This window comes from Oncorhynchus mykiss, chromosome 3 (assembly GCF_013265735.2).
Source record: "Oncorhynchus mykiss isolate Arlee chromosome 3, USDA_OmykA_1.1, whole genome shotgun sequence".
Lineage (NCBI taxonomy): Eukaryota > Metazoa > Chordata > Actinopteri > Salmoniformes > Salmonidae > Oncorhynchus > Oncorhynchus mykiss.
The window spans coordinates 75,414,073-75,439,487 of record NC_048567.1 but is presented as its reverse complement, the minus strand read 5'-3'; the positions used below and the strand labels follow the sequence as shown (position 1 = coordinate 75,439,487).

Genomic DNA, 25,415 nt, shown 5'->3' with positions numbered 1-25,415 from the left:
CAGGGTTTGCCAGTACAGATAAAACAACTCATGGTCAGGATCTATAGCAGCTGCCTAGCTGTACCATATTTGGCTTTGTAAAAGAATGAGCTGTTGATGTGTGAGCCAATGTGGTTCTGTAGTCATTCAACACAGCTAATTAAGCATGTAATCACTTCATCTCCAAGGTATACATGGATGGTAGTATCTGAGGGACCAAACCTTGAGCCTTTGTAAGCTGACATTGACAGTAAGCATCTATATTTAACCATTATATGAAGAAAACATGTATAGTCAAAAGTCTCCTGCTTTATTTCTTTATTTCTTTCTTACTTCTGTTTTCATGAATAATGTGCATACATCCATATAGGTGCAATACAAATCAAACTAAATCAAATGTTATTTGTCACATCCACCGAATACAACAGGTGTAGTAGACCTTACAGTGAAATGCTTACTTACAAGCCCTTAAACAATGCAGTTTTAAGAAAAATAAGTGTTAATAAAGTATTTAATAAATTAAACTGAAGTAAAAAAGAAAAACATAGAAAAATAACAAATAATTAAAGAGAAACAGTAAAATAACAGTGACTCGTTCTTTCTTCTGTTTTCATGAATAATGTGCAGTAGAGCTATGTGTAATACAGTGGGATCAGATCAGGCTACAGGATGTACCTCCCTGAGGGAATGAATGATGTTGTGGTGGTCTAACATGTTTATATCAAATGATAGCTTCATCTTCCTGGAATTGTTTGTCTTGCAGGGTTTGAAACCGATACAGTAACAATGCAACTTTCGCAATGGAATCTGTGTTTGGGTCACATTTACGTATTATACACGATCACACAAAACACAACTTAGTTATGTGTTTTTCTTATTTAATCGAAATATGAGTCATAACAATGATGGTTTTACACATTTCTTTTCCCTTCAAATCTAGGATGTTTAATGGAAGGACTAATATGTGTCGTGGAAAAAACACTGGCAAACAAAGATATGTTAGTTGAGCAGTACTAAACCCCATCACAACTGCTATTTAAAAAACTAATATCTCTACTACGTAGCAAGGGGTGGTGAGTCTGGTGACTGACATTTACTGACTTGAAGTTCCCAAAAGCTACCATGTTGCTCTAGACCCTTAAGAAAGTGATCAAGTACTGTGGATATGCCTGACAGTCGCGGAAGACTACGAACTCTGTTGGATTATCTGTGTCGTTTGTCGTACTATCGTAGCGCCGAATCTCTGAACCGCCTCTAAATGGAGGTTCTATCATCCCTCGTTCTCCCTTTGTGAAGTGTCCAGTCAGAACACAACACAAGTACATCAACTTCCTCCCTTCGCCATCTGGCTTGGAGAATTCATCAGCAGCAGAGTAGCTGGCATTGACTGCAAAGTAGGTGCCATTTCCATACAGTGCATCTGCAGAAAGATTATGACACAGTTATGACACTATTAACATAGAAGAGAGAAACCAGTTCAATATAAGGATTCTTGAGATGTTATATACAGTTCAACTTGAGGCAAGACTTTCCTTTTTTGAAGTTATTTCTTTAGCATATCTTACCATTTTGTCCAGCGTAGCTCCGATTGAACCCGTTGTTGTTGATGTGTTCTATGGTTGTGTAGCTGGTTGCATGGAAAAGACGTCTCTCATTGATCATGCCATCATTTCTGTCCTCCATTTCTTGTTTCTTGATCTGGAAGCTATTCCACAGGTTTGTGTTCTGGACCCTTTCAATCTAAGGGAAGGAGAAGAAAACACATTACAGTAATTGGTAAGACATTCAATAACCTGATTTACATACAGCTGCACAGTTACAGTTATAACTACTCAGAAAGTATCTTTAGGAAAAGAGGTACCTTAATAATTGTATTGTCTGGACAAGTAGCCCGGAACAGGCTCAGGACTTCATCATACTCTGGGCTTCCTGAATGGATAGGGTAGAGCCGGACAGAAGTGGTGGCTGGCCTGGTATCCCACTGCTGAGGGAGGTTATCCTGTTGAGCTGGAGATAACAATAGAAGATCAGTCCTGAAGATCAGGAGGATTTTTAAATATGCCTTTACACCACACCCATTTCCACTTTCCATGTAAAGCTCTGAGTACAGAGACACTTTCCATGTCAAGAAATATGTAAGATCACAGTACCTGGTAAGTCTAAGGTGGTAATCCACTGCTGAAGTTGTAGATAGATTTCATGCACATTACTTTCTTTGAGAGTATCAAGGAAATTGAGATTCATTTTTTTCCTATTTGCCAATGATCTTATCAAGCAGTTTGATGACTTTATTCTCCGGCTCTGGGACACTCATAAGGCTTTGATACTCCCTGTCTTTGATAATGCCTTTACAATGCAGACGTTGAAGATTGAAGGATGGATCTACTTGAAGCCAGTCAATGAGTTTCACCTTATTTGTAACTATAAATTCCATTACGGAGAACTAAAAAAAACATGTTTTGGTTTTGTGTACTGAGCCATAGTCTCTTTTTAGCATGTGTCCCAAAAACAATGCAAGTCAATATCCCCAATATTGCAATATTTTTGCGTTTTGTGTCCAAATCATCAGCAAGTGTCTAAAATTGTTTGGTTACTGTCGCTCAAGCAATGTTACTAGGCTACCTGTCGGTTACTAGTCTACCTGCTGGGGCGGCAGGTAGCCTAGGTGTTAGAGGGTTGGGCCAGTAACCGAAAGGTTGCTACATTAAATCCCTGAGCTGACAAGGTAAAGATCTGTCGTTCTGCCCCTGAAAAAAGTAGTTAACCCACTGTTCCTAGGCCATCAATGTAAATAAGAATATGTTCTTATCTGACTTGTCTAGTTAAATAAAGGTTCAATAAACAAAATGACTTGGACATGAAGCGTGTAAAATGCTCATATTGAGGATGTTGATTTGCATTAGTTTTGACACACAACTGATAAAAAGAGAATTTGGCCAGGCAAACAAAACCAAAGCATGGATTACTGTCTTTAAACTGCTTACAGAGTAAGGAAACCAAGGTGTAATTTTGTGATTTGGGTGAATTCTCTCTTTGACTTTCTCTTAGTTACAGTCGCACAAGAGGAAACTAACTTACTACTAGCACACAGAAGAGGAAAATAGTTTACTAGACGAATAGCCATGTCTCAGTACAGGATGTGGAATAAACTTCAAACTTTGAGTGTGTTGATTCTAACAGTCAACTTGTAAAATGTTAAATGTGGCAGGCAGAAAATGGCAGAGGCTGACTAGTAATTAACTTTCACTTTGACTTTAGTAATAGATGTTCTTCCTGGTTCAGGAAGGACTTATAGCCAATAGCAGAGAAGAACTGTCAACTTTAGCCATACAAAAGTAAACGATTGCAAATAAGTTCACCTTTTGAAGTATAATGGCAACAGATTGGTTTACGGGTAAGACTAAGCTGTTTGTCAGTGCAATATCGAGACACATTCATGACTTCATTTGATCCAGTTTCATTAGGATTATTCTTTCTTTATTGACTTAATAATGTGTTCACAGGTTGTTTTGTGTGAGGGATGGACCTTTTTCAGGCAAAGTTATAATGCTTGTTCCCGCACACAGTTTACGACAGCTGTGATTGATAACAAGAAATATGTGTATGTATGACATGCGCCCAGTTTATACATCTCAATATTTGTTTTCTTTTCAGAAATGGTGCATGCAGATATTTAGTGTAAAATGTACACAACAGTTATGAGGCCCCTGCTCTCTAACACAGCTACAGCTCAGGTTGAGATCTGTGAAGACAAAACTTGCCTAAATAGTTTACCTGGACACTGTGAGGCTTGATGGACTGGGGCTGGAGGTGGGGCCTGTGTCCAAGACAAATTGAGGTTGCCATCGATGTCACAGTCCGTTATCATGTCAGCAGTGATATGACTGTTGTTGATTGCAACCACATTTGCATTTGGGGGTGGTTGGCTGAGGTTCACTCCTGAAAGATACATTTTGTGTCCAAGTAACTATACAATTGTCTCAGGCTCTTCTTATGGGTCTGTCTGTTAGTAAGCAACACAACTTCATTAGAATCATTAGACCATGTTAGCTTATTCATAGTAGCACTCACCAGATGGATTCACCCCTCCTGCTTGGATGGTTTTATGTATGATCAAGTCCTTTTTAATTCGGTTCCTGGTAACTATTCGGGAATCAACAGTGCTGTTGCAATCCGCGTAAACCGTTGTGCTGAATGACACTTCTAAACAAATGGGTTATTGCCTTGTTAGATGATGACCTTTTGTATGCCATGACACTGGCCTGACAAACCTGACCATTGCATTTTATATTCTGTATAGTAAAACAAATACACTGAGCCTACTAGGTGAAAAATGTGCCGATGTGCCCTTGAGCGATTCACTGAACACTAATTGCACCCATAAGTCACTCTGGATAAGTGTCTGCTACATGACAAACATTTTAAATATATGTTTTCTAATAACCGCTGTGAAGTGCTTAAATGTCTTTAATCACTACAAATGTTAATGTAATACTGCTACTTCACCTTGTGTGTTCTTGCTGAAATGCTGTTGAAGGCCTGGATAACGTGCCTTCTCTTTCTGCAGAATCTCATTGAACTTCTCACATGCACCCTCCCCGTTTTTCATGATTTCATTCAAAAGAAGGCAAATCTTCTCCGCAGCAGTGGCTTGGCTGGAAACAGCTTTTCCTTGTTTAACTGATAAAATATCCTCACACTTTTCAATGATATACTCAGGGTCTGTTGATAACCACTGGACCAGTTCCGTCTGCTTTGACTTCAGAAATTCCATTGTCTAAATGTCTACAAGAGATGCATACAGTAAGGAATGGAACAAAATGTATGACATATACTGTAAACTACTCAACTAACTATATAAACATATCATTATCTTGTCTGAAAAAGCTATCAAAGATGAGTGACAATAAAACAACAGTCAACAGTTCGAGAGAAGTGATCCTAATACTGTACAGAATATATTACCTGAGTGCACTATGAAAGGGTTGTCCGATGTAATCATTGGACTCATTGTAATGTAGTCTGCTCTAAAGTAGTTTTTACTTTCCCTATTCAAGACATACAGTATATTTGATGTATATTTGATATCATTACTGTTTTAATACACTTAAAGGAAATAATCACCCATGTTGAATGTTATATCATTTTTGTACATCTCTGAGCGATGTCCCAGGATGATTTCATGTTTTCATGTGTATCTGAGTTCAAACAGGCAGACATACAGCCGGTATGACGAGTTGCATCATATGATTCAAAATGGGTGAATATTTTCTTTAAGGAACATTTCATGCCATTACAAACTGTACAACATCTACGGAAGACAAAAGGAATAGACTTTTGTTGATAAGCTGTATCTGTGGAAGAATGAGAAAGTACAAGCACTTCCGTTTTAGTGAGAGAGGTGGAATGAGAGAAGAATAGAGTCCCGTAAACTAGACGAACACCAGCTGGTGTTCAAAAGAGCGGGAGCAGCCATATCTCACTGCAGAACAGGAAGGTAAACTTACCAACAAGATGTTTAACAGAGCAGGATCTGGTAGTTAACGTAAATGTGGATACGTTTCAACTTTCCGTACTGACAAGCTATGTGGCTGATGCAAACGAGCGCTTACTGACAGAAATGCGAGAAACGTACTTCCTTTATGTAAGTATAGCCAATTACACGTGCGGGCCTGTAAGGGTGCAGCCTATCGAAATGCACGTTTTGTTATGAGTAAGACATGGGACACGTGTGAAGTGAAACTAAGATTCATTATTACGTTTCACCATGTTTGTGTTCAACAGATGAATACAGTAGGATGTTCAAAACTACCTGTAGGCATTGTAATAACATGAATTGACACAGAAAGGGCAATTTTGTGTCCATGTTGACAGGCTCCTGGTGGACCCCCCCCCCATTCCTGTGAATTTACATGCAATCTCAATCGCATTTCTGGATTTGACTCCTTCTTTCCTTCCCAGTCAGGAAGGAGAAAATAGCAAAAGACCATCTAGCAGAGTAAACCCTGGCAAATCAATTCACCTGTCAAATCATTGTTAAATTCCTTAGTGATCTAATCTACAGAATTACACTGCAGCCTCTTGACATTCAATACTGACACATAGGAACTGAATTCAGAGGAACACGCAGGGGCAGATTGAAGCTGATAGACGAGACAGAATTTGGTCATAAGAGCTGACTCTTGTTATATCAGTGGAGGTGATGTTTAATAGAGGATGAGTCACACTGTCACGCCCTGACCCTAGAGAGCCTTTTTATCTCTATTTGGTTAGGTCAGGGTGTGATTTGGGTGGGCATTCAATATTCTATATTTCTATGTTTTGGCCGGGTATGGTTCTCAATCAGGGACAGCTGTCTATCGTTGTCTCTGATTGGGAATCATACTTAGGCAGTCTTTTTCCCTTTGTTAGTTGTGGGAAGTTGTCTTTTGTTAGGGGCACTATAGCCCTTGTAAGCTTCACGGTTGTTTTTGTTGGCGACATTTTGAATAAAAGGACAATGTACGCTCACCGCGCTGTGCTTTGGTCCACCTCTTCCCATGTCGGCCGTGACAGAACTTCCCACCACCAAAGGACCAAGCAGCGTGAAAAGGAGGAGCAGCGTCTTCAGGGTGACTGGACATGGGAGGACATCCTGGACGGAAAAGGATCCTGGATCGCCTTCCATTGGAACAGGTGGAGGCAGCTAGGAAGGCGGAGGCAGCTGGTAAAGGGGCCCATCGTTACGAGGGAACACAGCTAGCAAGGATTCCTTGAGAGGCAGCCCCCCAAAACAATTTTGGGGGGGCACACGGGGATATTGGCGGAGTCGGGTTAAAGACCTGAGCCAACTACCCGTGCTTACCGTGGGGAGAAGCGTGGTACTGGTCAGGCACCGTGTTATGCGGTGGAGCGCACGGTGTCTCCAGTGTGCGTTCACAGCCCGGTGCGCTACATCCCAGCTCCCCGCATCTTCCGCGCTAGGGTCGTGTCCCTTGTATATATTCATCATCCCTTACATATATAACATATATAGGCTTTAAACTAGAGATGTACAATAATGACTATGTGCGGTGTTGACAATGGATATCATGTTTTAGAGACACTGAGCTTCAGGACAGTAATTTCAAACAGTATTCAAGGGGTCATCATGGTCATTGAAAGGATGTGTCCACACTATAAATGTTTTTTTCGGTCACAATTAAAAAACGCTTTTAACAACAAGATCTTACGGAATTTCTAACCTTTTTGTTTTGTTTATGAAATACAAAGCAGACCTTTGACTCTATGGACCTCTAGTGGTTTAAAAACATACACTCCACAACAACACCTCTAGTGGTTTAAAACCTTACACACCACAACACCTCTCATGGTTTAAAACCACAAAAGTTGTATTTCAACAGACTAATATCATTGTTGTGTCTATTTAAGTCACCTTAATACAGCTAAATCAACTGTTTAAAAAATGTAGGATTTACCAGTACAGATAAAACAACTCATGGTCAGGATCTATAGCAGCTGCCTAGCTGTGACATATTTGGCTTTGTAAAAGGATGAGCTGTTGATGTGTGAGCCATCGTGGTTCTGTAGTCGTTCAACATAGCTATTAAACATCTATTCAGTAATTATTTTTCTTCTGTTTTCATAAATAATGTGCAGTAGACATACAGTAGGTCTGCTACAGTGAGACTAGATCAGGCTACATACAGCATGTACCTCCCTCAGGGAATGAATGATGTTTTGGTGGTCTAACAGGTTTAATTCAAATGATGGCTTCATCTTCCTGAAATTGTTTCTCTTGCAGGGTGAGACGTGTTTATGATATGAAACACAGATACAGTAACAATGCAATTATCACAATGGAAATGTGTTTGGGTTACATGTACGTATTCTACACAATCACACAAAACACGACTTAATTACACATATTTTATATTTAATGGAAATATGAGTCATATAAAATGATGGTTTTACAAAAATGTCCTCTACAAATCTATGATATTTAATGGAATGACTAATATGTGTCATAGAAGAAACACTGGCAAACAAAGATATGTTAGTTGAGCTTTATTAAAAGCTACCATGTTAGAACCATTGTATAAAAATAAAATCCCAACAGCCCACCCTAATATGTGCACTGCTAAAAATGGTCCCTGTGAAGATATTTGAATAAGATTGCTGTTTAAAAGGTGCAATCTGTTAGATTATAGGACATACAGTAAATCAATAATTATATTATGACAATGGAAATAACAGATTTAAATCTAGAAAATCAAGGCGTTGGTGCAATACTTTCAACATACTAACTGTCACCTCTTTTGGCTATTTTTGCTGTTCTCAAAATTAGATTTTAACCATGAATTTCCAAGAGTGGTTTTGAGTTATAACAGTTGCTCTAGCCCCTTAAGAAAGTGATCAGGTACTCTGGATATGCCTGACAGTCGTGGAAGACTACGAACTCTGTTGGATCAGATTGCTTGTTTGTCGTACTATCGTAGCGCCGAATATCTGAATCCTCTTTAAATGGAGGTTCTATCATCCCTCGTTCTCCCTTTGTGAAGTGTCCAGTCAGAACACGACACAAGTACATCAACTTCCTCCCTTCGCCATCTGGCTTGGAGAATTCATCCTTAGCAGAGTAGCTGGCATTGACTGCAAAGTAGGTGCCATTTCCATACAGTGCATCTGCAGAAAGATTATGACACAGTTATGACACTATTAACATAGAAGAGAGAAACCAGTTCAATATAAGGATTCTTGAGATGTTATATACAGTTCAACTTGAGGCAAGACTTTTCTGGTTTGGAGTTTATCCACTGGCATATCTTACCATTTTTTCCAGCGTAGCTCCGATTGAACCCGTGGTCGTTGATGTGAGCTACGTTTGTGTGACTGGTTCCGTGGAAAAGACGTCTCTCATTCAGAAAGCGATCATTCCTGTCACTGATGTCTTTTTTCTTGATCTCAAAGCTTTTCCACAAGTTTGGGTTCTGGACCCTTTCAATCTAAGGGAAGGAGACAAAACTAATATTACATTCATTGGCAAGAAATTCAATAACTTCCAATACCTTGATTTACATACAGCTGCACAGTTACAGTTATAAGTACATAGGAAGTCACTTTTGGAAAATAGCTACTTTTTTAATTTCATTGTCTGGACAAGTATTCCGGAACAGGCTCAGGACTTCATCATACTCTGGGCTTCCTGGATGGATGGGGTAGAGCTGGACAGGGGAGGTGGCTGGCTTGGTATCCCAATGCTGAGGGAGGTTATCCTGTTGAGCTGAACAACAATAGAAGATCAGTCATAGGGCCAATAAAGACTTCATTACAGGAGGCTTTTTAAAAATACTTCTTTACGTCACACCTGTCTCCACTTTCCATATAAAGCTCTGAGTACAGAGTCAAGTAATATGTAAGATCATAGTACCTGGTAAGTCTAAGGTGCTGAAGTAGCGGATATGTTTCAATCACATCACGTTCTTTGAGAGTATCAAGGAACTGGCGACATGTAATTTCCTTTTTGCCAATGATCTTATCGAGCAGTTTGATGACTTTATTCTCCGGCTCTGGGACACTCATAAGGCTTTGATACTCCCTGTCTTTGATAATGCCTTTACAATGCAGATGTTGAAGAATGTACATTGGATCCACTCGAAGCCAGTCAATGAGTTTCATCTTATTTGTTATAATATTCTCCATTCCAGAAACCTAAAAAAACGATAAAAAAGGATATGTTTCAGCTGTGAAATAATATTTATAGTCTGATAGTAATTGAACTTCTGTTACTTTCAGCACCTGTCCCGCCAAAGCTCTGGCATGGCCGTGTACAACACACAGGTTTATGTCCAAATTACAAGGTTGTAAGCAGTTTACGGAGAATGTAAGAAAGCAATCCATGCTTTGGTTTTGTGTACCTAACCATAGTCTCTTTTTAGCATTTCTGTACCAAAAACAAAGCAAGTCAATATCTCCAATATAAATAATGTTTTGCGTTTCGTATCAAAATTATCATCAAGTGTCTAAAAATGTTTGTCTACTGTTGCTCAAGCAATGGTACTTAAAAATGATTTGGACATGAAGAGCATAAACTGCTCCTATTGAGGATATTGACTTTCAATAGTTTTGGCTCACAAATGATACAAAGAGACTGTGACCATGTACACAAAACCAAAGCATGGATTTCAGTCTCTAAACTACTTACAGAGTAATGAAAACCAAGTTTTAATATAGTGATTTGGGTGTTCTAGCCCTTTGAATTCCTTTTAGTTACAGACGCAGAAGAGGGAAAATAACTTACAACTAGGACGCAGAAGAAGGAAAATAACTTACAACTAGGACGCAGAAGAAGGAAAATAACTTACAACTAGGACGCAGAAGAAGGAAAATAACTTACAACTAGGACCCAGAAGAAGGAAAATAACTTACAACGAGGACGCAGAAGAAGGAAAATAACTTACAACGAGGACGCAGAAGAAGGAAAATAACTTACTTCACGATTAGCCATGTCTCAGAACAGGATGTGGAATAAACTGCAAACTTTGAGGGTGTTGATTCTAACAGTCAACACAGCTTTCAAACGTGGCAGGCAGGAAATTGCAGAGGCGGACAAGTGATTAACTTTCACTTTTACTTAAGTAATAGATGTTCTTCCTGGTTCAGGAAGGACTTATAGCCAACAGCAGAGAAGCACCGTCAAGACTTTAGCCATAGAGTGTTGTCTGATGTTTTGTGTTCACAGGTTAGGAGGGTCATAGAGGTGATGCCTGACGGACACACAATAGGTGTTGCAATACAGTGTTCCAGAGCCATCTATTTAAGGCGCATTCACACTGCACCTTAGCCTGGGGCTAAGTGAATGTTCACGCACATTGTAAAGTGGGCTAGCACCAGCCTTAGCCCAGGGCTAGCTGGCTCTGCACTTGAGCATGCTTAGCACCAACGTTTTGGGGCTCGGTCATTTGTACAACAAAAGCTGCCTTTTGGACCTCATAACATTTGGGGGGGAAAAGTATACACTTTGAATTTTGTAGTATTCTATCAGCAAATTGACATGTTTAAGTTTCAGAAAAACATATTGGTCTAGTTCAGGCACTTTCTTTTTTGGGGGTGCATTTTCCAACCTATTAGGTGCACAAAGGTTAAATGAAAAAAGAATACTCACAGCACACTGCTAAAATGGCCACCTTGAGAAAACTGTAATACCTTGAATATGTTTGGGGAGTATGCTAGATTTGCACATACTAGTAGAACTCAACATGTTCATTGCAGAAGTTGAGGTAATTACTGTAGTAACTATGTATTATTACTTTAATGTGTGTAAAAGTCCAACTCTTTAAGTGTATACGTCTATGGATATTAATGAAATGTATTTTACCTCTTCTTCTTGGAAGTTAGAATTGTCAACCGGGTTAAGCAACAACCTTTCATACAAATGCAGAGCAGCGTCATGTCTTCAGATTTCATTTGACTTTTTATTTTTGGATTGTCCAGAAACATGATCAAAATATTCAAAACAGCTTGCTTAATTGTTTTTATAATTTCTTACAAACAGAATGAATTGTATCCCAAAAATGAATTGTCCTGAATTGTCTCAGCTAAAAAGATCAAATGGAATGTCACATAAAAGCATAAAGACAGAAACCATAAGAAATAACAATTGACCTCTTCAAGTTTTTTTAGCAAACAGGTCAGGTTTCTCATGATTAAAAGGGTCTTGAACCAGGTTCTCAGCAGCCCCGGTGCTGCTCGTTGCACTTTCCATGAGCTTCCTCGTCTTGTCTTGGTCAGTCAACTGGGCGTGCACGGTGGCACCCATTTCATCATGAGATCATTGACTATGGCCTTCATCTGAGTGAGAAACTCTTTGTCTGATGTTATTTTGAAAGCCAAGAGGAAGAAGAAAATATATATATAAAAAAAAGAAAGTATATTACAATGACATATTTTATTTTATGGGAACTAAATGCTTAATAATGCAAGTTTGCTCGGACAGACCAGATCCAACTTCAATTAGTACTGAGGTGTGAAGTGAGAGGTGTCGAAGCCTTTGAGCCCAATAAATGGCAGGTGTCTCTTACAGCCTACCCTACCCAAATCCAGAGGCCTTTGAAGCCCCCCGTTGTTCTATATTTTTTTTATCTTGTGCATTTTGCTATTTTGCTATTTGCTTCATGACTCCTGCATGCTTTGTTGACCATGAACTTTCTTGTTTACCCATCCGTGGGACAGACTATGTCTGTTCCCACACTCAGGACTCTGACTCTCTATTGGTTACATATAGTTTTTGTAACGTGTGCGCTGGGAGTCGGGAAGCAAGTTCAGAGAGTGAATAATTGAATAAATAAACTAAACATAATACAAAAACAAGAAAAAACGAACAAAGCACAGACATGAAACTGAAATAGAAACAATATAGCCCGGGAAAGAAACCAAAGGGAGTGACATATATAGGGAAGGTATTAAGGCAGGTGATGGAGTCCAGGTGAGACTGATGAAGCGCTGGTGCGTGTAACGATGGTGACAAGTGTGCGTAATGAGCAGCCTGGTGACTTAGAGCGGAGGAGAGGGATTACACGTGACACTTTTTGCCTCCCATCCTATTCTAACCACCTCTCGCCGGTTTGTATTCATGTTACCTTATGACATTGCTGTACAATGCACATTCAAATGTTATAAATCAACACTGCAGAGCTCTCCCTGTTTTCTGCAGTGCCTTGATTTTAATACTGCTGTTGATTTCAGGAAATGCGCATGAACACCCTGGCCTATCTGCTGTTGCTAGCCCCAATTCTGACTTGTGCTCTGATATCTGCTTCACTGATTTCTGCTCTTGTAAAAGGCTGGGTTTCCTGTACTTTAACACTAGAAGCTTATTACCTAAAATGGATCAATTGATTATGTGGGTTCACAGCTCCAATCCAGATGTGTTGGTCATTACTGAGACGTGTTTAAGGAAGAGTGTATGAATACTGATGTAAACCTTTCTGGTTATAACCTTTTTCGACAAGACAGATCTTCCAAAGGTGGGGGGGTGGCAGTCTTTACCAAAGATCACCTTCAGTGCTCGTTTGTCTCCCCAAGTCTGTCCCCAAACAATTTGATTGGCTGGTTTTAAGCATTAAACTTTCAAATAGCTCTTTGTTGACTGTTGCTGGGTGCTGTTGTTCTCCATCAGCACCGGCCTGTACCCTACCTGCCCTAAACTCTCTCCTAGCCCATTACACTAAACTGGGAAATGCTTAGACCACCTGACCAAGTCCTAAAGCAATGGGACTCCCTAAATCGTTCTCTGATTATTACCAATCCCACAAGGTATGACTCCAAACATCCAGAAAAGGCTACTCTTCTGTTGTAACTGAATCAGAATTAGTTAGGTAACATAGATAAATTAGATGTTTTATTTCATTTTATACTTGTCATTAGAATGTCTTCTTTTGGACTATACTAGTGGCAGTTGCATTTTCCTCTCTTCTCTAGGGAAAAGTCTCTTGTGGCCCAGAGAGGGGAGAGGTCTTGTCTTTTACATGTCTGAATATCAGAAAGGAAGAAGTCAAGTTTAAACATTGTCTTCATAATGAATATATCCGTGAAACCATGTGAAGGGCTCATTTAATTAATTGTTTACCTTTGACGATCTTCAGATGTTTTCACTCACGAGACTCCCAGTTACACAACAAATGTTCCTTTTGTTCCACACAGATTATTTTTATATCCAAAATACCTCAGTTTGTTTGTCGCGTTATGTTCAGAAATCCACAGGAAAGAGCGGTCACGACAACGCAGACAAATTCCAAATAGTATCCGTAATATCCACAGAAACATGTCAAACATTTTTTATAATCAATCCTCAGGTTGTTTTTAAAATATATAATCGATAATATATCAACCGCAACTGTCTTTTTTAGTAGGAGAGGGAAAGGCAATGGCTGCCCAAACTCTGTTGCAGCAAGCAAAACGCTGCTGGAACCCGGCCATACAATGAGGCGATGTTATCGTTCTCGCTAATTTTTCAAAATAAAAGCCTGAAACTATGTCTAACAACTTTTGAGGAAGCGATAGGAAAAGGAATCTGGTTGATATCCCTTTAAATGGAGCAAAGTCAGGCTATGGAACATGGAGTTTTCAAAATAGAAATCACTTCCTGGTTTAATTTTCCTCAGGGTTTTGCCTGCAATATCAGTTCTGTTATACTCACAGACAATATTGTGACAGTTTTGGAAACTTTAGAGTGTTTTCTATCCTAATCTGTCAATTATATGCATATTCTAGCATCTGGTCCTGAGAAATAGGCCGTTTACTTTGGGAACGTTATTTTTTTGCAAGTCGGTTAGGACATCTACTTTGTGCATGACACAAGTCATTTATTCCAACAATTGTTTACAGACAGATTATTTCACTGTATCGCAATTCTAGTGGGTCAGAAGTTTACATACACAAAGTAGACTGTGCCTTTAAACAGCTTGGAAAATTCCAGAAAATGATGTCATGGCTTTAGAAGATTCTGATAGGCTAATTGACATCATTTGAGTCAATTTGACGTGTACCTGTGGATGTATTTCAAGGCCTACCTTCAAACCTAGTGCCTCTTTGCTTGACATCATTGGAAAATCAAAAGAAATCAGCCAAGACCTCAAAAAGAAATTGTAGACTGCCACAAGTCTGGTTCATCCTTGGGAGCTATTTCCAAACGCCTGAAGGTACCATGTTCATCTGTACAAACAATAGTACGCAAGTATAAACACCATGGGACCACACAGCCGTCATACCACTTAGGAAAGAGACGCATTCCTACTCCTAGAGATGAACATACTTTGTTGTGAAAAGTGCAAATCAATCCCAGAACAGAAGATGAAGATACTGGAGAAAACAGGTACAAAAGTATCTAAATCTACAGTAAAACGAGTCCTATATCGACATAACCTGTAAGGCCGCTCAGCAAGGAAGAAGCCACTGCTCAATAACCGCCATAAAAAAGCCAGACCACGGTTTGCAACTGCAAATGGGGGCAAAGATCGTACTTTTTGAAGAAATGTCCTCTGGTCTGATGAAACAAAAATAGAACTCTTTGGCCATAATGATCATCGTTATGTTTGGAGGAAAAAGGGGGAGTCTTACAAGCTGAAGAACACCATCCCAACCGTGAAGCACGAGGGTGGCAGCATCATGTTGTTGGGGTGCTTTGCTGCAGGAGGGACTGGTGCACTTCACAAAATAGATGGCATTATGAGGATGGAAATTATGTGGATATACTGAAGCAGCATCTCAAGACATCAGTCAGGAAGTTAAAGCTTGGTCGCAAATGGGTCTTCCAAATGGACAATGACTCCAAGCATACTTCCAAAGTTGTGGCAAAATGGCTTAAGTTTAACAGAGTCAAGGTATTGGAGTGGCCATCACAAACCCTGACCTCAATCCTATAGAACATTTGTGGGCAGAACTCAAAAAGCGTTGACCCACTGGGAATGTGATGAAAGAAATAAAAGCTGAAATAAATCATTCTCTCTACTATTATTCTGACCTTTCACATTCTTAAAATAAAGTGGTGATCCTGACCTTAAACAGGGATTTTTTTACTAGGATTAAATGTCAGGAATTGTGAAAAACTGAGTTTAAACATATTTTGCGAAGGTGTATGTAAACCTCCGACTTCAACTGTATCATACTGCACCTACCACGTGGTTGAAGGCAACGGCTATTCAATAGCCTCGGTGAGGGGCCATGAAGGTCCATAACATCTTCCCCTCCTCTACCTTCACCATTCCCAGTCGTCTGTTCATCCAGGCACCTAAATTATATTGTGTTCTAGACATTGCTGATCTAGGGGGGCACAAAATTCTAACCTTTAGAGGGGAAATGTACAACTGATCTTCCATCAGTATCTAAGGGCAACCTCACCTAACAACGTATACCAGAGGAGGCTGGTGGGAGAAACTATAGGAAGTCGAGCTCATTTAAATGGCCGGAATGGAATCAATGGAACATTGTTCCCATGTGTTTGATGTGTTGGGTACCATTACATTGACTAAATTCCAGCGATTACAATGAGGCAGTCCTCCTATAGCTTCTTCCACCAACCTTCTCTGATGTATACACCACACCAACCAGTAGTCTGGTCATAGGACCAGGCTGGCACAGCATGGAGGCCTGCAGATCAGAGTTCTGCCCCAGGGGTAGCGTGAACTGTACTTCCCCTGTCACATTGATCTCTCTCCTATTGGACAAGAGCTGAGAATTGACAGCTCTTACGGTACTCAGCTCAATGCTGCTGTATCCTGAAACACAAAACACATAGTTTCAAACACAAAAAATCTATGCAAAAGGCCTTATCATTCTAGTGTTGCTAACTTGTAGTTTGATCTCTCTTGCTCTGTACCTCACTCCAACTGTGGTTAGAAAAGCTGCACAAGGACGTGGCACACACACACTCACACACGCACAGACACACATACACACACACACACACACACACACACACACACCTGAATGGTTGATGAGAAGGCCAGTCGTGTAGGAATAGCAGTCTTTCCATGTGGAAGGCTGAGTTGTTGTAAGGTAAGAGAGAAGAGAGGTTGCTATCTGTCAGGTTCAGGAAAATGGAATGGAATTGAAATCATGGGCTGACTCAGGGCATCTACAAATCAAAAAACACAGTTATAAGAAGATAAATACCAAAAAACAAGGCATTGTTCAGCTTATGTTCAATAACTAGAATCTATGAATAACACTAGCTACCAGTGTGTATATATATATATATATATATATATATATATATATATATATTTTTTTTTTTAAATGTATTTTATTTAACCTTTATTTAACTAGGCAAGTCAGTTAATAACAAATTCTTATTTCCAATGAGGGCCTACCCCGGCCAAACCCTAACCCGGACAACACTGTGCAAATTGTGTGCCGCCCTATGGGACTCCCAATCGTTTGTGATACAGCCTGGAATAGAACCCGGGGTCTGTAGTGACGCCTCTAGCACTGAGATGCAGTGCCTTAGACAGATGCGCCAATCGAGAGCATCATATAATGAATAATAATGAATAATATTGGTTAATAGTGGGTAATAATGGATAAAAAGGAATGATAATGGATAATAATGAATAATAAACAATAATTATAATAATGGATAACAAGGTGATAATTAATAATAATGGATAATAATGAATGATAATGGATAGCAATGGGTTATAGTGGAATATATTGGATTATAATGAATAATTTGTTTTATTTACGTAGAACAATTTCTTATTTACAATGACGGCCTACTAAAGGGCAAAAAAGGCCTCCTGCGGGGATGGGGGCTGGGATTAAAAATTAAATAAAAATATAGGACAAAACACACATCACGACAAGAGAAGCTTTGATATGTGCTGAGAGAAGGACAGTGTACCGTCTAGCCATACTCCCAAGTACTTGTATGAGGTGACTACCTCAAGCTCTAAACCCATAACGGTTGTAATCACACCTCTGGGGAGAGAGGCATTCTTCTTACCAAACCAGATTACCTTTGTTTTGGAGGTGTTCAGAACAAGGTTAAGGACAGAGAAAGCATGTTGGACACAAAGAAAACTTTTTTGTAGTGTTTAATACAAAATCTGGGGAGGGGCCAGCTGAGTATAAGACTGAATCATCTGCATATACATGGATGAGAGAGCTTCTTACTGACTGGACTATGTTGTTGAATAATGGGTAATAATGGGTAATAATGGATAATCATGGATAATAATGGATAATCATGCATAATCATGGGTAATAATGGATAATAATGATTAATAATGGGTAATAATTTATAATAACGGGCAATAATGAATAATAATGGGTAATAATTGGTAATAATGGATATTCATGGGTAATAATGATTAATAGTGGGTAATAATTTATAATAATGGGTAATAATGAATAATATGGGTAATAATGGGTAATAATGGATAATCATGGGTAATCGTGGATAATAATGATTAATAATGGGTAACAGTTATAATAATGGGTAATAATGGATAATAATCGTAATCATGGCTAAAAATGGGTAATTATGGATAACAATGGACAATAATGGATAATCATGGGCAACAATGGATAATAATGTGTAATAATGGTTAAAAATGTATAATAATGGGAGAGTAAAGCAGATGATAAAGACTCAACATACATACCAGATGTTTTGGCAGTTATCGCCAGATGTTGCCTTGGTTTATGGACAAAGGCAACATGATCACAGCTGAGAATAATGCAAGAAAGCTGAAGAGAAAAGGCAGGATGAAACTTTCCATATGCTTTTGCTTGACTTGGTCCCCACAAATAATGTATATAAACCCTGGATTGCTGATGCCAAGTATTGGCCATTGAGAGGCTTTGAATCCACCGGTCGGCCATATTGGCACTCCCCTGAAGGAGTACCCATAGGAATGAATGGAATTCTACAGTATTTCAATTACATGTCGAAGGAAAACAATTTGTGTATTTAGGCATTTTTGTTGTTGTTGTGGGCACAGTGACATTAGCACTTTGTAAAAAAAAAAATACTTTAATAAGGAAAATATGTTAATTTATACACTACCATTCAAAAGTTTGGGGTCACACAGACACCTCACAAGGCCTCAACTGGCAGCTTCATTAAATAGTACCCGTGAAACAACAGTCTCAACGTCAACAGTGAAGAGGCGACTCCGGGATGCTGGCCTTCTAGGCAGAGTTGCAAAGGAAAAGCCATATCTCAGACTGGCCAATGAAAATGAAAGACTAAAATGGGCAAAGAACACCAACACTGGACAGAGGAAATCTGCCTAGATGGCCAGCATCCCGGAGTCGCCTCTTCACTGTTGATGTTGAGACTGGTGTTTTGCGGGTACTATTTAATGAAGCTGCCAGTTGAGGACTTGTGAGGCGTCTGTTTCTCAAGCTAGACTCTCTTAAGAGGACAACTCTAATGTACTTGTCCTCTTGCTCAGTTGTGCACCTGGGCCTCTCACTCCACTTTGTATTCTGTTTAGAGCCAGTTTGCTCTGTCTGTGAAGGGAGTACACAGCGTTGAACGGGATCTTCAGTTTCTTGGCAGTTTCTCGCATGGAATATCCTTAATTTCTCAGAACAAGAATAGACTGGCGAATTTCAGAAGAAAATACTTTGTTTCTGGCCATTTTGAGCCTGTAATCGAACCCACAAATGCTGATGCTCCAGATACTCAACTAGTCTAAAGAAGGCCAGTTTAATTACTTCTTTAATCACCTCAACAGTTTTCAATTGTGCAAAAGGGTTTTCATAAGTGCAAAAGGGTTTTCTAATGATCAATTAGCCTTTTAAAATGACAAACTTGGATTAGCTAACACAACGTGGAATTGGAACACAGGAGTGATATTTTCTGATAATGGGCCTCTGTACGGCTATGTACATATTCCATAAAAAATCTGCCGTTTCCAGCTACAGTAGTCATTTACAACATTAACCATGTCTACACTGTATTTCTGATCAATGTGATGTTTTTTAATGGACAAAAATGTGCTTTTCTTTCAAAAACAGGGACATTTCTAAGTGACCTCAAACTTTTGAACCGTTTAAATATTTTTTGAATGTTTTGTTCACATAATACAATATAAAGCTGCAACATCGAGAGCATCCTGCTGACTGGTTGCATCACTGCCTGCTAATGGCAATTGCTCGGCCTTTGACCGCAAGGCACTACAGAGGGTAGTGCGTACGGCCCAGTACATCACCGGGGCTAAGCTGCCTGCCATCCAGGATCTCTACACCAGGCGGTGTCAGAGGAAGGCCCTAAAAATTGTCAAAGACCCCAGCCACCCCAGTCATAGACTGTTCTCTCTACTACCGCGTGGCAAGCGGTACCGGAGTGCCAAGTCTAGGACAAAAAGGCTTCTCAACAGTTTTTACCCCCAAGCCATAAGACTCCTGAACAGGTAATCAAATGGCTACCCGGACTCTTTGCATTGTGTGCCCCCCCAGCCCCTCTCTTTACGCTGCTGCTACTCTCTGTTTATCATATATGCATAGTCACTTTAACTATACATTCATGTACATACTACCTCAATTGGGCCAACCAATCAGTGCTCCAGCACATTGGCTAACCGGGCTATCTGCATTGTGTTTCGCCACCACCTCTTTTATGCTACAGCTACTCTCTGTTCATCATATATGCATAGTCACTTTAACCATATCTACATATACATACTAGCTCAATCAGCCTGACTAACCGGTGTCTGTATGTAGCCTCGCTACTTTTATAGCCTCGCTACTGTTTATAGCCTGTCTTTTTACTGTTGTTTTATTTCTTTACTTACCTATTGTTCACCTAATACCTTTTTTTGCACTATTGGTTAGAGCCTGTAAGTAAGCATTTCATTGTAAGGTCTGTTGTACTCAGCGCACGTGACAAATAAACTTTGATTAGATTTGAAAGTCTGCGTTAAAGTTTCTGTAAGATAATAAAAAAAGGAATGTAGACATTCATAAGTGCATTTCCATAGCTTCCAAAATATTTCTTACAATGGAGGAGTGTCAAGATGGCTGTAAGGTGGCTTCCATACAGCACTCCCCTGTCAGTCGTCCAAGGTTTATACACATCAACGGTCTCCACACTGTCACTGTGTGTAGTTGTTAAAATGAGGCACTAGATGGCGACCTCATATTACACACACATTTACTTGGCATCCTGGTGGTTTTCCAGAGCAGCGAGGTGAGAAGGTAGCCATCCCTGCTAGCCACTATGGTCAGAAGGTAGCCATCCTTGCTAGCCACTATGGTGAGAAGGTAGCCAACCTTGCTAGCCACTATGGTCAGAAGGTAGCCATCCCTGCTTGCCACTATGGTGAGGGGTAGCCCCCGTTGGTTGGGAACACTATGCATCACTACACCGTCCTCAGTGGTGAGAACAGAGTTGGTCCTGGTGAAGCTCACATACAGCTCTGCTGCAGCTAGGCTCAGGACGTGGGGCCCATCGCTGAGAGATTTAGGAGCTTGGACAGAATGGGGGTTTCCGCCCCATGAGGTCTTCATTCCAATAGACATGACAGATATGGTTAGATAGGTGAGATCCCATTTTATAAGCACAAAGGATAAGGAGATTGAGGAGCCAGCTACAGTTGGTAAGGTGTGACATGGTATGTAGAAAATATTTTAAGACTTGAAAGCAGAAAATTAAATAGTTTCTGTGGGAATTAGCCTACATTTGCAAGAATGTGTGTGTGTGTATATGTGCTTGCTTGCGCGTGTGCGTGTGTGTGTGTGTGTGTTTGTGATCTGTGTGTGTTGTCTTGCCAACTACTATGGTCATTGTCATGGCAAACATGGCAATGGCAAACAGACCTGGGACCAGGCTAGCTTACAGTGAGACCTTGCAGTGATCCAAAAACATGATCACATGGGATCTTATCATGTCAAAATGTGTAGATTAGCAGGATATTAGCTCTAAAACAGCAACATTTTAGCCCCATGCGAACCAAAAAAAAAACATGTTTCCTACTGAACACACCCTGATTTAGTTTTTAACATACGGGCCTACTGTAAATCTGTGTATAGGTCTGACTACACGGTATTGTATGCAGGACTACAATACAGGAACAGATAGTAATTCATTAGTAAAAACAAGAACATGTTTCCACAGAACATGTACTGCCTATGGGTTGTCCTCTCTACATTGCTTTTGTACATTACAAAAAGTACAAACAATATCACCAACAAACAATATCATCCAAGAGGAAGTAATATTATGACACATTGTGTATGCACTCGTTTTTATTGAAGAAGGAAGATAGCCTTGTTTTTAAGGCACCTAACAATGTACAACAAATTTGAAACATTTATTTAATCTGAATACAAAAATACACATCTCAGCGACTTCCATATTGTAATAAATAGCTAACCATGCATTGTAACCATAAAAAAAGCACAAAAAACAGTCACTTGGTAGCAGTGGAGGCTGGTGGGACGATCTATAGGAGGACAGGCACATTGTAATGGCTGGAATGGAATTAAACACATCAAACATACGTAAACCACGTTTGATTCTGTTCCTTTTATTCCGTTCCAGACACTACAATTAGCCCGTCCTCCTACAGCACCCTCCGACTGGACTCCACTGCTTGGTAGTCATAAAAATGTCCAACTACTTTACCAAAAGCATCCAGATAGTAACACAAGTGATAAACTGTAACATTATCTTCCAAAGAAGAAAACATAGTTACATCATCATGTTGTTTAACCTTAGGCAATAAATACGCACGTTTTGTTTACATAAACTCAGCAAAAAAAGAAATGTCCCTTTTTCAGGACCCTGTCTTTCAAAGACAATTCGTAAAAATCCAAATAACTCTACAGATCTTCATTGTAAAGTGTTTAAACACTGTTTCCCATGCTTGTTCGATTAACCACAAACAATTAATGAACACGGTCGTTAAGACACTAACAGCTTACAGACGGTAGGCAATTAAGGTCACAGTTATGAAAACTTAGGACACTAAAGACGCCTTTCTACTGACTCTGAAAAACACCAAAGAAAGATGCCCAAGGTCCCTGTTCAACTGCGTGAACGTGCCTTAGGCATGCTGCAAGGAGGCATGAGGACTGCAGATGTGGCCAGGGCAATGAATTGTAATGTCCGTACTGTGAGACCCCTAAGACAGTGCTACAGGGAGACAGGACGGACAGCTGATCGTCCTTGCAGTGGCAGACCACATGTAACAACATCTGCACAGGATTGGTACATCCGAACATCAAACCTGCGGGACAGGTACAGGATGGCAACAACAACTGCCCAAGTTACACCAGGAACGCACAGTCCCTCCATCAGTGCTCAGACTGTCTGCAATAGGCTGAGAGAGGCTGGACTGAGGGCTTGTAGGCCTGTTGTAAGGCAGGTCCTCACCAGACATCACTGGCAACAATGTCGCCTATGGGCACAAACCCACCATCGATGGACCAGATACGACTGGCAAAGAGTGCTCTTCACTGACAAGTTGCTGTTTTGTCTCACCAGGGGTGATGGTCAGATTAGAGTTTATCTTCGAAGGAATGAGCATTACACCAAAGCGGGATCGATTTGGAGGTGGAGGGTCTGTCATGGTGGAGGTTGTTGTTATTGCAGGCAATCTCAATACTGTGCGTTACAGGGAAGACATCATCCTGACATGACCCTCCAACATGACAATGCCACCAGCCATACTGCTCGTTCTGTGTGTGATTTCCTGCAAGACAGGAATGTCAGTATTCTGCCATAGCCAGCAAAGAGCTCGGATCTCAATCCCATTGAGCACGTCTGGGACCTGTTGGATCGGAGCGTGAGGGCTAGGGCCATTCTCCCAGGAAATGTCCGGGAACTTGCAGGTGCCTTGTTGGAAGAGTGGGGTAACATCTCACAGAAAGAACTGGCAAATCTGGTGCAGTCCATGAGGAGGAGATGCACAGCAGTACTTAATGCAGCTGGTGGCCACACCAGATACTGACTGTTACATTTGATTTCTAATTTTGACCCCCCCTTTGTTCAGGGACACATTATTCCATTTCTGTTAGTCACATGTCTGTGGAACTTCAGTTCAGTTCATGTCTCAGTTGTGGAATTTTGTTATGTTCATACAAATATTTACACATGTTAAATTTGCTGAAGATTTGCTGAAAATAAACGCAGTTGACAGTGAGAGGATGTTTATTTTTTTGCTGAGTTTATATATTTTTATCCTTAGCAAGTAAAACTGTGCCATTGTAAACAATGTAAAGAAATGAATCTCACTTCTCTTCCACCATGTTATTAGCCATGTTAAAGACTATCGGGTTACCCCATCTTAAGAGTCCTCACATTGGGTTTGGTTGGTTTATGAAAACCAGGCAGTTTGCAGCATTATATATACATACCATTGGAAAACATGGTGATGGATGATGTTGCCCATGGATGCTGATCTAAGATCAGTTTTGCATTCCCCCCCTCTAATGGTTATGGTTAGAATTGGTGGAGGTAAGCTGAGCTAAGATCTGTGCCCATGGGAAACCTCTACCTAAATTGGAGAACTCAAGCTCTCTCTCTCTAAGCATGTAATCTGGGGTCCAGCACACTCATACAGAATCAGCCAAACACCCTTCAGACAGACAGACAGACACACAGAGACAAACAGATACCCTTCAGACAGACACACAGAGACAGACAGCACACTCATACAGAACCAGGCAGACACCCTTCAGACAGACACACAGAGATAGAGACTGAAGCTGTGAGTGTGACCTGCCGTGAGGAACCTCAGCTCAGATTAAATCACACAGAGCTTGAAACACAGACACACAGTACATAGCCGCAGGAAGTAGTTTGGGGGTGGGTGTGCTGCGGCGATGCTGCAAAAAAAAAAATGTTGGGCCGCGTTACAGACGGCTAGATCGGTCCACTAATACAGGAGTACTAAGGGCCTAAAAAATACATATATATTTTTAATTTTTACTTTGGATTTTTCACACGGTGCTGCAGCACCCTCAGCACTCCTACTTCCTGCAGCTGTGCAGACATAAACTACCTAGATTGCACTTGAATTCAGACTACTGAAAATGTGGTTTTAATATAAATACAGAACTATGTATTCCAAGGTTAAACTACTCTGAGAACAACAGCTAGAACTTCCATCTATCTAAAATCCATCTATCTATGTCTGTGAAACCAGCCCATACCTAAGCCACGTAAGCACTGTTTCCATTGGCACTTTAAAGTCAACCCAGGTTGGGCTGGCCAAGAAATATGAAATTATGTCATGCTGCTTGTTAGCCAATATGTGACTGCAACTGGCTTCGCTAATGTTGCTACCTAGCTAGCTAGCTAGATTTTAAAGTATGTATTTCACCCTCACCATGCTGTAACTAACGTTACCACATACTCAGAGCCATATATTTAGCTTGCTGACATTAGCTAGCTAGCTAACAGGCTTAATTCCTACTTTGCTTGCAATGGCATTGGCTATTAACTAGCTAGCTAACCAAGCAAACCAGATGATAGGTTTGATATAATGTGTCTAGCTAATTTTCAATATGACCTGGCCAGCTTAAATTCCTGCTAGCTCACATTAGCTAGCTAGCTTGTTCAACTCTGATTTGCCAGGTAACGTTAGGTAGCTAGCATTCGAGGGCTGACTGTTCTCATAAAAGTTTATTGTGTAGTGCAAAAATGAATGAAGGATCCAGGTATGGTAGTAATTAGTGTCATGTCTGATATCTGCAATACTGCTTGTCCATGTCCTAGCTAACAGTAACAAGCCCAGACTAGCTAGCTAACGTTGATAAACTTGGTGGTTGCATAGTAACGGTGTCACCAGCCCGAATTCTAACCAGTTGTGAAACTTGGCTGCTCAGGCCCGGGTTTCCCTCGACCCAGCTCGAATTTAAGAATTCCATTTGAGCCAGCTTGAATTTAAGAATTCCATTTGAGCCAGTTTGAATTTAAGAATTCCATTTGAGCCAGCTCGAATTTC

The 25,415-nt window shown here is 40.2% G+C and overlaps 2 protein-coding genes across 4 annotated transcripts; both read right to left on the bottom strand.

Moving 5' to 3' along the window:
* Window positions 1-275: 275 nt before the first annotated feature.
* LOC110520592 (protein mono-ADP-ribosyltransferase PARP15) lies at window positions 276-5,622 on the bottom strand. Of its 3 annotated transcripts, none has more exons than XM_021597985.2 (7): window positions 5,487-5,622; window positions 4,486-4,764; window positions 4,051-4,182; window positions 3,754-3,918; window positions 1,841-1,986; window positions 1,545-1,719; window positions 276-1,399 (listed from the first exon to the last, which is right to left on the bottom strand). In XM_021597985.2, exons 2-7 carry the CDS (start codon window positions 4,751-4,753, stop codon window positions 1,110-1,112), a joined length of 1,176 nt encoding a protein of 391 aa, XP_021453660.2. In that variant the 5' UTR covers window positions 4,754-4,764; window positions 5,487-5,622; the 3' UTR covers window positions 276-1,109. The 3 variants fall into 3 exon arrangements, with proteins under 3 accessions (XP_021453660.2, XP_021453661.2, XP_036831113.1); XM_021597986.2 differs by having other exon boundaries at window positions 4,051-4,179; XM_036975218.1 differs by lacking the exon at window positions 4,051-4,182.
* Window positions 5,623-7,875: 2,253 nt separating this feature from the next.
* Window positions 7,876-20,973, bottom strand: LOC110520591 (protein mono-ADP-ribosyltransferase PARP15). Its single transcript, XM_036965201.1, has 5 exons — window positions 20,622-20,973; window positions 16,059-16,232; window positions 9,096-9,241; window positions 8,789-8,963; window positions 7,876-8,643 (listed from the first exon to the last, which is right to left on the bottom strand). The coding sequence occupies exons 1-5, from the start codon at window positions 20,971-20,973 to the stop codon at window positions 8,354-8,356; spliced, it is 1,137 nt and encodes a 378-aa protein (XP_036821096.1). The 3' UTR covers window positions 7,876-8,353.
* Window positions 20,974-25,415: the final 4,442 nt, after the last annotated feature.

Excerpts from the sequence above, each read along its gene's own strand:
- LOC110520592 (XM_021597985.2), bottom strand. The coding sequence starts at position 4,753 with ATGGAATTTCTGAAGTCAAAGCAGACGGAACTGGTCCAGTGGTTATCA. Across the intron at positions 4,183-4,485 it reads TTTCAGCAAGAACACACAAG|AAGTGTCATTCAGCACAACG; the intron begins GTGAAGTAGCAG and ends CCATTTGTTTAG. Across the intron at positions 1,400-1,544 it reads GAGCTACGCTGGACAAAATG|ATGCACTGTATGGAAATGGC; the intron begins GTAAGATATGCT and ends ATCTTTCTGCAG.
- LOC110520591 (XM_036965201.1), bottom strand. The coding sequence starts at position 20,973 with ATGAAGACCTCATGGGGCGGAAACCCCCATTCTGTCCAAGCTCCTAAA. Across the intron at positions 9,242-16,058 it reads TATGACCAGACTACTGGTTG|CTCAACAGGATAACCTCCCT; the intron begins GTGTGGTGTATA and ends ATTGTTGTTCAG. Across the intron at positions 8,964-9,095 it reads CAGACAATGAAATTAAAAAA|ATTGAAAGGGTCCAGAACCC; the intron begins GTAGCTATTTTC and ends TCCTTCCCTTAG.